This window comes from Phalaenopsis equestris, unplaced genomic scaffold (genome assembly GCF_001263595.1).
Source record: "Phalaenopsis equestris unplaced genomic scaffold, ASM126359v1 Scaffold213847, whole genome shotgun sequence".
NCBI classification, from domain to species: Eukaryota; Viridiplantae; Streptophyta; class Magnoliopsida; order Asparagales; family Orchidaceae; genus Phalaenopsis; species Phalaenopsis equestris.
The window spans coordinates 485184-498105 of NW_018232668.1; the positions used below are offsets into that span (position 1 = coordinate 485184).

The 12922-nt window shown below is 31.7% G+C and overlaps 1 protein-coding gene across 1 annotated transcript; it reads left to right on the forward strand.

Annotated features, from left to right (window-relative positions):
- Positions 1-770: 770 nt before the first annotated feature.
- Positions 771-11989, forward strand: LOC110037007 (probable ascorbate-specific transmembrane electron transporter 1). The gene is made up of 4 exons (XM_020741569.1): positions 771-935; positions 2409-2457; positions 2576-2802; positions 11738-11989. Exons 1-4 carry the CDS (start codon positions 771-773, stop codon positions 11987-11989), a joined length of 693 nt encoding a protein of 230 aa, XP_020597228.1.
- The last annotated feature ends 933 nt before the right edge of the window (positions 11990-12922 follow it).

Consider the following 12922-nt stretch of genomic DNA (forward strand, 5'->3'; position numbering starts at 1 on the left):
GAAAACCAACAAAACAGGCTTATCAATCGAAAACCAACAATAGAACAACCAATCCCAAAATCATAATGCCAGAGAGAAGTTGGAAGAGAGTATCGGATGCCAAAGAAAAGGAAAGGATTCTAGCAAACTCGAGACAGGGATCACAGATCGGACAGAAGGATGTGAACGGGTAGGGAGAAGCTCAGTGCGAGAAAGAGGAGGGAGAGGCTCGGTCTCAAGAAGGGGGAGGGAGAGGGTAGGGTAGTATAATAGGAACACGCATTTTGCAAAAATTTTTAAAAAGCCCCCCAAAAATGTGTCAACCAAACGAAAAAAATAAAATGTAGGGGCGGGCATTAGATAGGACGGGGCCTAAGTTAAGATTCAGGACAAAAGAAAATGCTAACTGCCAAATAGAACCGTTAGAAGCGCCGACCATGAACAGATATTTATCGTAAGTTGTTTCCTATATATTAAGCCTCGTCATCTTTGGAAATATCATAAATAAAGCGTCAATTAAATAGCTGTATACCTCTTGCTTTGGAAAACTGGCGATCTGTTGCCACTTCCATGTCTGCAACAAACACTCTTCCTCTTTCCTTGTCTCCATCTGCCTTGAGAAGCTTTGGTCAATTGAGAAAAACGCATGCCATCATTTCCAGGACAAACAAAATGACAATTGGAGTGATAATATGCAGCTATTTACATTTTAGCACAAAGGAGACTTGAAAGGGGAGGAAACTTCTGCCGCTCTCTCTCTCCCTCTCTCTCCTTCTAGCTTGCAACTAATCATGGCGGTAAGAAAGAATGGAGCGAGTTTTCGAATATCAGCAACTCCGGCAATTGTGGCGGCGCAACTGCTCGCCGTGGCTGCGATAACTCTTATGCTTGTGTGGGTGTTACACTTCAGAGGTGGCCTTTCGTTGAAATCCAAAAACTTGGAGCGGCTACTGAATGTTAGTCTTTTCCTCTCTCTCGCTCTCTCTCTCTATGGAATTCTGTCATTTTGTAATCATATATTTACGAAGCTTTGCTTTTCATGATTCTGATCTATTTTGTTAAGTGTTGCGTAGTAGTTAAGCGTCCAATTGCAATGCTTTTCATAATTCTGATCTATTTATATCTGTAATCTGCTACTGTTATTTTAAACTTGTTCCCCAGAATATTTTTGGAAGGTTTAAGAAATTTCTTCAAAAAATAAAGTTTTTTTAATCATATAAAAGATTGGCACATCATGATTAATGAACAAGTTTTTCGACTGTTGAGAATTTGACAAAAGATCCGAAAATTTTGAGTTAGAAAGATTCCTCATCATGAAACAATTTTTCCCTAATTATTTCAACTTTTATAGCATTAAGAAAGTCTAATAAAATAATTAAAATGAATTGAAATAAAAAGAAACACTCAAAAGAATTCAAATTTAAGAGACTTAAACTATTATTTTGTTGATTTGAATATTAAAATTGGGACGTGGAAGGATGGCAGTCTGATTACATATTAAAAGAAGAGCTTTTGACTTATAATAATCAACAAGCATGAAAATAAAATTTTAATATTTTTCATGAAGTAGATTGAATGATGGTTGATCAAGAGTAGAATAACTAAAATTATAAAATATTACTATTTTCTAAACAATGTTCCACATAGTGGAGAGAAAATAGGTGTATAGACAATATAGCTATTTCCTAGTGAGAAACTATAAAAGATTATATGGTAAATATAAAAATCAGCTTACTAAGGTTTCTAATATAAATACAAAAGAAATAAATCAAATAAGATGAGCTACTAGAAATGAGATTATAATATAGTTATATAGGAGACTCTTCTTTAATTATGAAATCAGAAACCTATCAGGACTCCGAGCGTAGAGCTACGTTTGGATTGCAATAGTTAGGATTATCCCGTTGTGTTAAAGAAATATTTTATCTGCGTTATTTGTAAAAAAATGAAGTTTTATTTGAATATTATATGATGTTATTCGATTATTTTTCCGTATTATTGGAATATTCCCCCGCGTTACTTGATTTGGGACTGAAATATTATTGAAATATTCCCCCGTGTTACTTGATTTGGGACTGTGTTATTCCAATAACATAGTGAAAATTGAAATAACACAGGGAATATGCCGAATAACACAACTCCAAATCAAGTAACGCGGGGGAATATTCCAATAACACAGCAAAATACTCGAATAACACTTCATTTTTTACAAATAACGCAGATGGAATATTCATGTAACACAAGGAGATATCTCTAACTATTGCAATCCGAACGTAGCTCTATGTTCAAAATTCTTAGATAATATTATATTTTTTCCAAAATAACAACACCACATCACTCGCAGTTGGAGATTATTATTCCTTAATTATTTATTTCTTGAGCATATTCATCATTAATTCCCATGTGTAACAATTCTCATAATTTCGTAGGCGCACCATGTCTTGATGCTATTTGGGCCTGTAATATGCATTGGCCAAGGTGAGAAATGCGGCAGCATTATATCTCTCTTAAATTTAATAATTATTATTATTCTAAATTACCGTTATCTATTATTCGAAATATTTATTAATAATTTCATAAAAGAAATTTTAATTAGTTTTATTTCTATGCGGGGAATTAGCCATCATGGCATTTAAGACGGTTCCTGGGAGAAGAAGGGTGAGGAAGATGGTTCACATGTTGCTGAACCTGCTGGGTCTGGTGCTGGGTGTTCTCGGCCTCTATGCAATTTTCACCGTCATTAAGAAGGATGGGACTTCACCTGATCTACATAGTTTGCATTCCTGGGTTGGATTCGGGACAATGTGCCTGTATGCTATCCAGGTATAATCTTACTTAATTCTTCATTTAGTCTTTAATTAGTCTAATTATTTTAAAATTACTTTTTTAATTATATATTTCAGTATTTTTTTAATTTGATGCTTTCCCTGTGTCATTCCGAGCTTTCAGCCAATGCAAGTTTTTGTTAAGCTAAATAAATTCACTTACTAAAAAAATGGATAGAAAGTGAATATTTTTCTTTTTATGATGGTCGGAAAAAATATAAATTCATATTCAAATAAGCCTAAATCAATCATTTGAAATATATTGAAAACTAAAAAAAAGCATTAACTAAAAAATCAAATCATCTTCAAATTTAATGGCATGCTTGCAGTGAAGAGCTGCTCAATGAGAACAAATAAACTATAGCCTAGACATAAAAAATGTTAGAAGAATAGTCTATGATCAAAGCGGTCAACAAATTGTCCGATTAAAAGTTTTGAGATTATATCTTGATTTATCAAAAAGACACTTCCTAAACACTAAAAAAAACCACCATTCTAGATATTATTTAGAGAAGAGGATAAGTGAACTTAAATTTACATTCATATAAAGAGAGCCAGTGGTGATCAACACCAACAATCATTGACAACCATTAGCGACTATTGTAGCCCAACTATTCTTATAAAAATATAATTATTTCTTTAAGGTTGATGTTGCCTAATTGTTATTTTCAAGTTATTATTTTCTAACCACGGTCACTAAATTGCTATTATCTTACAATACCTCTTATGATAACATCATGAGGACTTGGATTTGTTGATCATTTTTAAATTCCATCATCTCTATACCTATCATATCATTGCAAGGCTCCACGAACATTTATTTGATGGCATATGAGCATAGTAATTATAACAATAAAGCCTATTGTTACAATAACCACCATTCCATGGAACAATCTTCAAACTACATATATTAGATCACTACTCATTTTCTCTCTATTCGTTATAACTATGTTGGCAATGACACATTGAGTCCATTCTTCAAAAATCATGCACACTTAATTAATGAGTCTCAGAAATGATAAAATTTTTCACCTCTACTAGGAATTTCTCACAAGCAACATTGGCATAATGTGAGAGGGTTCACTTAAAAAAACATTGAACACTTAAAGGTATATAATATGAGCACACCTTTGTAGAGTTTCTTCATAATGAAATTAAAATTACCCTTCCACTTAGAGAAGATGTTAACTTTGTAGACACCATTCATTTTACACATTTATCTCATGTAACTTGGCCACCATTGTTGAAACACCATGAGTGACTCAACCGATACTACCATCTGACCATCACAATTGAACTACTTTTGCCTAACCAACGCCTAAGAATGATGTCGCCTATGTGTCACATAAGTCATTCAACCCTTCTTATTGTGATCTTCTTTGTCATGCTATAATCATCTAACTACATTTAGTTATCATTAGTTGCTCGACTTCTATTTCTTGATCTTTAACCCCCATCACATAGCCATGGTTTCTTGACTTCCATAACATGTTTTGAATTTTAAATCATCATTTATTGACTATGAATATATGGCCACCTATGTCTGTTAACCTCATCAAATGCTAACATAAAATTTGATGCCCACTAAAACCATCAGTCACTAACACAAACAAAACTAATTCCTGATATCATTACTTGACATCATTCATGAAGTTAATGTCTCATAAGGTACAAACACATAAAAAAATTAAAGAAGATTTTAAGCTTAAAAAGGTACATATACTGTAAAAATCTCAAGATACTAAAATCTCAAATGGCTTCATTGCATCAAAAACTTTTAAAAGACAAAATCCAGAATGTATATATACATCCGAAAATCTCAAATGATGTAGAGCTCAAGTGATACACAAAAACATATAAGAATCTTAAAGTTGTATAACCTTTAAGATGTGATGACTCATTAAACACTTAAGAAAAAAATATTATCCATAGATGAAGACTAAATATTCAAAGAAAACAATCTTGGAGAGTATAAGGCATAGAAGGTATAAAAGTTAACATGCTCTCATTAAGGTACAATATCTCAACTATAATATATTATATTTCTATCAAAAAACTTTTGTCTCATATTTATATAAATATCTTGGTTCCTTTAGGGGGAAAAATATTCTAAAATTATGATTTATCAATTATCAGAATTATAATAAATAATTTTATTTTGAACGTCATTTATTTTTCTTAATTTAAATAAAAATGAGCATATATTTATGGGATATTAATATAAGGAGCATTTTTCATAGCTACATACAAAACTATTATGACTATACAAAATCACAATACTATTTATTAATATCTTTAAATTTTTTTTTTTTGAGATTTTTTATAGCTTTAAAGCTTTGCCTAAGCTTCCATTAGGCAGTCCCTTTCTCCTTAATGTTAGTACCAAGAAAAAAACATCTATTTGGACCATAACACTTTCCAGCGGCTTCAAACCCAATGTTGATGTGTAACACTATTAACATCAATATTCAAAATTACTATCTTTTGACACATAGTCTCTACTTTTTCTAAGTAAATAACAAACATTAATATCAAGTAAATAATCATTTCTATTGACTATCTAAAAATAGTGTAAGCATGTACACATGATATAATACAATCTAGGATTGTTCCAAAAGGATCTACTTATAAATATTTGAAAAGGCTAAGCTATATAATGCTTTTTGTTCAACAACTCAAATTTTTGGGATAACTAATCAAAATTGTTTTGTAAAGGCTAAGATATAAAATGCTTTTTAATTTAAAAAAGAGAGAAATGGCATTGGATTTATAGTTTGCCTTTATTTACTATTATGGTGAAGATTTTACCGAAAATATATTATCAATCAAGAACATTAGTTTCTCTTAGTTTCTATTATTCACTAAAACAATAAATCACTCTTGCTAATTATGTATATACCTACTAATTAGTTGAGTGATGGCAAAAAATATACTTCTTATTTGATTCTAAGTGTGCAAGTAGTATATACTTTTGTACTTAAGGATTTAATTATTTGATCTTAATTATTCTACAATGACTCATTTGATGCTTAAAGCTCACACTAAGTTTTAAGATACATATTGCTAAGACGCAACTAAATTATGAATTAAGCAAAACAAAATAAACTACGCTAGTTTATTCTTACAATAACACAAAAAATTACAATGAAAAGCTTAAGTTCACCGTAAATCCAATGCAATATAAGAATCTCTTTATTAAGAATATCTTTAATAAATTTTACATAGCTGATCAATTGTTCTAATGCCTCAGCAAAGGGTATATTAATCGTTAAATTTTTAAATATCTCAAAACATCTTGAAAATTCCTGGTACAACTTTTATTTCTAGAGTCTTTGAAGAAATGGTGGTGGTGGTTTTTTCAAAATTTTCTTAATTGGTTAGACTATTTTTTATAAGTTTTTGGAAATATTTTGCAAAGGTCTTTCAGGTTCTACAACCTCCTTTTCAATTTTATCATCTTTCCAAAATACATCCTCTAATTCTCTTCCACTCCTTAGTTGGATAGCTTTCACATGCTCACTATTCTTCTCCTTGGGGTTAGGGTCGATTGCTGAATGAGTTAGCAATTTATCCCAACTGGATTTATATGTTCCTAATTGATGCATCTTGACTTTGTTGTTGATTCCCCATTTGCAATACAACTTCCTCCTAAGACAGCTTCTTCTCCTTAAATTGTAGGTTAGAGTTACATCTTGGAGCATAATAAGGTCTATAGTTGATACTTCCCTAGTTGTTCTAATTTCCTAAAGGATTTTCTTGATTATTTCTCATTATTTGTTTCTCCACCAGTATTAGTATAAACCAATTGTCCAAAAGAACTTTCAAAATGAATTATGAGAGGTCATTGAGGTTGGTTCATTCCAAATTAATTTAGCTTCCTAGAAATTATTGTTACTTAAGAAGTTATAAGCGAAAGCACATCTGTGTCATGTACACTAGCTACCTTACTAGGGTTTACTCTCTCAGAAGGCTATTGAAAATTATTAGTAGTCATCTCCTCAATCTGAGAATACACTTTCTCAAGTGGCTTTGAAATAAGCAAACCATCGGTGGCAGCATTAATACTATATCCAAGAGATCCTACTAAACCATTGTAAAAAGTCAGAATAATCAGCCAATCGGGCAGTGCATGATGTGGGAACTTCCTAATAATCTTCTTAAAACAATCCCAAACCTCACAAATCAACTCACCGTCGTGCTAAAAAAATGAAATAATATCATTTCTAAGTTTAGCTATTTTTGATGGTGGGAAATACTTAGCTAGGAATTTTTGGGCTAAGTCACCCCATGTCTGAATTGATTCGGGTGCTAATGAATTTAATCATATTTTTGTCCTTGTCCATTAAAGACAAAGAAAAATGCCTATGCCTAATAGCATCTTTTGGTACACCATTATTGTGAAATGTAGCACTAAATTCTAAGAATCTTGCTAAGTGTAAGATAGGATTATCAGAAGGGGTACCCCCAAATTGGTTGTTTAGCACTATTTTGATAATAGCAGGCTTAAGTTAATATGTATTAGCATCTAGTGCTGAGGTCTAAATATTTAATTAAATTTCATATGTTGTGGGATTAGTGTAATTCATTAATAGTCTATGCATATTATGATGATTATTAATTGATTCTTGGGTATATAAATTGATTTATTGATTTTTCACTATTTCTTCTATAAGTTCATGAAGACTTTTTTGTATTCTAATTCTCTTAATAGTTCTCTCTAATTCTGAATCATAAGGTTTAATTCCTGCAGGTTCAGAACTACACAATCACTACTTAAAGGCTCAACTAATAGGTTTCACACAAGTTGATCACACAAAAATATTTATAGAATGTTTATTTTTCAAACAAAAGTACAAATACACATAAAATTTAACACTACAGATTTCAAACTCTAGGTCTAAATTGTTCAACTAAATTCTCCAAAGTTAACTGCACTGTCAATCCCCAACGACATTGTCAAAAACTTGATACACTTTTACAAGTGCACTCACACTCTAGGGTTCATGCATGTGTACGTGTCGTATCAGTAATATTAGATTTTTGAGTCTGGAATGTTAATCCCTCAAGGAATGAGGGAATTAGACATAAGAGAAGTTCTTGTCTACTAGGTTTAGTTCTTAGCTTGGAATTTAGACTAGGGCAAAGCTCAAAAACTAATACTATGGTAATGCAATCAGTTTTTAAATGTTAAGTCCTAAAGAAATCTTACTTATTATAATTGAACCGGTGATTATCAAGTTATAGAATTACCTTCTCTTGTAATGATATAAGTGGAGCGTAGGAAATGTTAAGTGTCAATTATGAATGAAGTCAGTGACAAATAGGAGCAACTCTCTTCTTTATGCTCTCCGAGTGCATAAAAAAGTTTGATTAAATTGGTTTTAATTTCATAAATCCCAACTGGAACCAATCAAAAGACTATTTGTCTAACATTTGCATCTCTCTAAAATGTACTTATACCATACCATATAGATCACTATAGATGACATAGCTGTTCTACCATAGCTCTTCCGATTATGGATCACAACACATTTTAAAAATTCACTTGGCCAATTTTGAAAATTAAATGAAGAATCAAAGATTACTCTTCACATTAAGAACTTAAATATAATTTTAAAAATGGTTTGCAGTCCTACAAATCCTACTTAATCATCACAAGGAAAAGTAAAAAAAAAATAAATCAGAATGCATGAAGTGCACAAAGCATCATTAGAAATAAGAAAATCCATTAAAAATTTATTTTTAAGGAAATACAATAATAAAAGTACACAATGCTTAATTTTTTTCCTTTATAACACTCGGTAAATGCTTCCCTAATGATCTAGTGGTCCCTTACTGCTCTCTTGAATACTCTCCTCACAAGGTAGCTCAAATCCACTCCAAATCTCTAAAAACTATTCACACAACTCTACCCTACAGCCAACTTACAACCCTTTATTCCTCCTCTCCATTCATCCTCTTCAAAAGGCTTTAAAACATCTCCTCATTAAGCCCTCTAGCCATCCAAATAACTCCTTACATCTTCCACACAAACTGCTGAGCGTTATCTCATGCAGTTGCACGCACCTAGGTGCCTAGGCGCTAATCTCTCGGTCGGTCATGATCAATATGGGTGCTTAGGTGCCCATGGGTCTGGAGCTTAGGTGCCCATAGATCTAGAGCCTAGGTGCCAGTAAGGTAGCACCTTGACACCCAATAGCTGGCTCATAGGCGCTTGTCTCTTGAGTTGTTAGGGAAAAGACTAGCGCCTAGGCACCAGTCTCTTGTGAGCTCCTTTGCTCCAAGTCTCCACCACTTTGCTCAATGTCTCTTCCACTCATCTTCACTTCTAAAACCTATTAAATTTGTAAGAAAAACATAAATATATCTTACTTTAAAGGGCAATTCCATCCATAAAAATGTGCAAAAATACAAAGGAAAGTATGCATTCTATTATACATATCAGTTAGCTTATAATCGCTTACAAACCTTCAAGCACTGCTAATCACAATCAAATGTTCTGCTTGGTGGTAATTTTACTCCCAATAAAAATCCTAAATGAGGGAAGTTTGCTTATTAAGCCAGCATAACCTAAAGCTTTATGGACTAAAGCAAACAGAGTGGATTGAATTAGCTTCCTACTATATATAGTTTGATAGGCCCACAAGGCTTTGAATATCTTCTTGTGCCACTACTATTTGTTCTCATCCAGAATATTTTTCAAGATGTTTACAAGTATCTTATTGAAGGCCTTGGTCAATTTTTTAGTCTAAGGGTAACAGATGGAAAAGTATCTTCAATTGATTTTGTGTCATCAAATAAAAAAATTCTTTGGTGCTCTTACAATGGTTCCATTATTAAATATGACTCGATGAGGAATGACAAATCTATACACGAATTTTCCTTAAAAATAAGGAGCGTGTTGTAAGCTTTGAATTCACATAATAGGATAACTTTCACCCATTTTGAGAAGTAATAGGTTGTATCAATTATAAACAGATGGCCCTTATAAGAAGCTTAGTCAATAGGACCAAAAGTGTTTGTACCCTCGGACTTTAAAGGCCATGAGGCCACTATAGGATGTAGAACATTAGGAAGTTAAAACAAAAAGATATTGTACGCTTAACATTGATGAATAAGAGATTTTGTAAAAATCTAATCATCCATCATCAATGGCCAATAGTACCTCCAATGCTTTAAATTTGCTTTCATTTTGGGTATGGACTAGTATGTATCTTAGTTATCACCTTTCAAGCTTTATACATTCTAAGGCAACATAACCACATTTGTTCAAATGACTGACAATACAAAATACCATCAATCAGATAAAAAGACAATGCTCACTTCCTAATTATATGCACAAGATACCTATCAATTGAGAGTTTGTCACCTTGGTGATAATCAATTAATGGTCATCTCCAATCATTGACTTGATCATCTTCTATAAATACACCTTGACTTTCGGACAATTAATATAGTCTATGCCGATGGGAGACAAAGCCTGTTGGTTTTGTACTTCAATAGAACTTGAGTCCTTTTTAGGACAATAACATGTCCTTTTAAGTTAGTTCAGAGAACCTGCTAAAGCATTTTTTGTTTTGGGAAATTCGATACAAAGTCGCTGTCAAAATTCACTCAAGATGCTTAATGGTATGCCAATAATACGGAAGGAGTTTTGAGTTTCAGTACCTTATAGATCTCGCTACCAGTTTGATAGCTAGCTGTGAATCACCATAGATCTTAATTTTCTTAATGTCCATAAATATCGCCAGCTCTAAACCTATAATCATAGCTTCGTACTTGGCTTTAATGTTCATATAAGGCTCCAAAAGGTCATAAGACTAACACGTCATTCCCTTTTTGTGGGTGATAAATATCAACCCAAAAGCTACCTTGCCGATAACTGAAGATCAGGAGCCCTCTATTCTCTGAAAAGACTGCACCATCAAAGTATAGCACGCATTAAGACTTGGCTTGACCTTCTAAGCTTATGATTTGCTCATCACGAAGGTTATTGTTTAAAGGTGAGCCAGCATCAAGTGCACATGCCACTAGAAGTCAAGAAGAGACTGATCTTTCAAAGCTCTTAAAGGGACTAAGTAATATCACTCTAATAGTAGCATCAACCAATGTGCTAACTTTTCAGTAAGACATCAAGTATTATAGAGGATTGACTTTAGAAATTAAATTTACATGATTTAAAAGCATGCAATTCCTTTGCTTATGGACCGGGACAACTAAAGTCAAACAATGCAATTCAAAATCAAACTTCCAATCAAAACGGATAGTCTTAAATATGAACTTTTATTCTATTTTAACTTCCAATATAAAAATATGATAATAAATTTTATTTTCTATATTATAAGTGCAAATGAAAATCAAATTAAATAATCCATTTTGTTTTCTCTCTACTAAAATTATTTCCATTATTCCTTTCCTCACCTTCCCATCAGTCCATATCTTATCTAAGTAGTTTTATTTGAAAATATTCAATCAAAACACAAGTGAAAATCAAGTTTTTTTCATCCGAGAGTAACATTTAATTGCCTGAAGAAAAATAGTTAAGTAATTTATTATCTCTCATAGCAAAATGCCCTTGAACTTACTAAGTCAATGGCTAAGAGGTTAATTTGGGATCTTCTTATTTATTTTTTTCTTATTTTCATTTTATTTTATTTATATTTGAATTGAAAAAATATATATTTATTATATATTAAATATTACTTTGAGTATTTTCTAAAAATAGCATTATTTTTTTCATTCATTCAATAGTATCTATAATTTATATTGAGACATGAATCGAGTACCTAAACCACGTCATATAAGATACAGAAGAGAGAGAAATAGAAGTATATGCATGTATATATGTATGTATGTATGTATGTATGTATGTACTTATATGTATGTATAATATATATCGAAAACAAACAATTATTAAATGTACTTCTTGGCAGTTCCTACTCGGCTTCACTTTCTTCCTTTTTCCTGGAGCGACCATGCCGATGAGAGCAAATATGAGGCCATGGCATTTCTTCCTCGGTCTAGTAATATTCATGCTGGCCATAATCAGCTCAGCCACAGGGATCATAAGAAGGTTTTGGTTCTTAAGGCTTCAACGAGGCAGCGAAGCACTTGTGCTTAATTTCACAGGAATAGCTATTATTCTCTTTGGCATAACTGTGATTCTATCTGTCATACTTCCATAAAAATCATCAAGTGTTGGTGTCCAGAAATTATTCATGTTATAATTATTTAAATCTATATTGTTCTATGCTTCCTGCTTTGTTGTTCACTGTAATAATTTATAATTTGTTGATATGATTAATGTTGTTGTTAAGATGGTGGATTTTTTCAATGTATTTTGCAAATAAAGAAAAGTTTTGTTGTATAAGTAAGAACTCGATAAGTAATCATTTTGGCATGTTGATACGGTTAATAAGTATAGTTAATGTATTGTTAGATTTAGTTAATAGGTTATAATGCGTGTTAATAGTGTACTTCTTGGGAGTGAGTATTCATCGATTAATAGTTTGATAAGATGTCTGTGTTTTAGTCTGTTATGCTGTAAATAGTTCTCAAGGGAAGAATTTACCAAAGATCTCATTTTTTTATTGTTTAAAATATATTTATTCTGAGTATTTTTAACCTAATTTTATTTTATATTTTAAAGATAAGAACTTAAAAAAATACTCAAAAAAATATTTAAATGTTTTAAATATTTTTAAAAATTATTATTTTTTTACTTATCATATATATTTTGTTTCTAAATACATATAAAAATAGAAAATAAAAGAGAATCTAAACATCTCACAAATGAAAAAAACTAATCCCTCTTCGGTGAGATTACACTCATCTTCTTCTTAATCCCCCATTTTTAGAGAGGCATCTCGAATCATGCTTTATCCCTCGCCTTCATTATATTTCAGCCTCTGAGTTGATCCCTCGAAGAGTTCGCATCACAAATGTTTTACCATAAGAGTTCACATAATTCATTTGTTTCTAAAAAACATTATGCTTTCGAAGTAGTATTTTTAGTGTGTGCAGTTTTATATCAACCATTTAATATTCCATAAACGATATACTATAATACATATATATATATATATATATATATTTTATGGAATATTAAATATTTGATA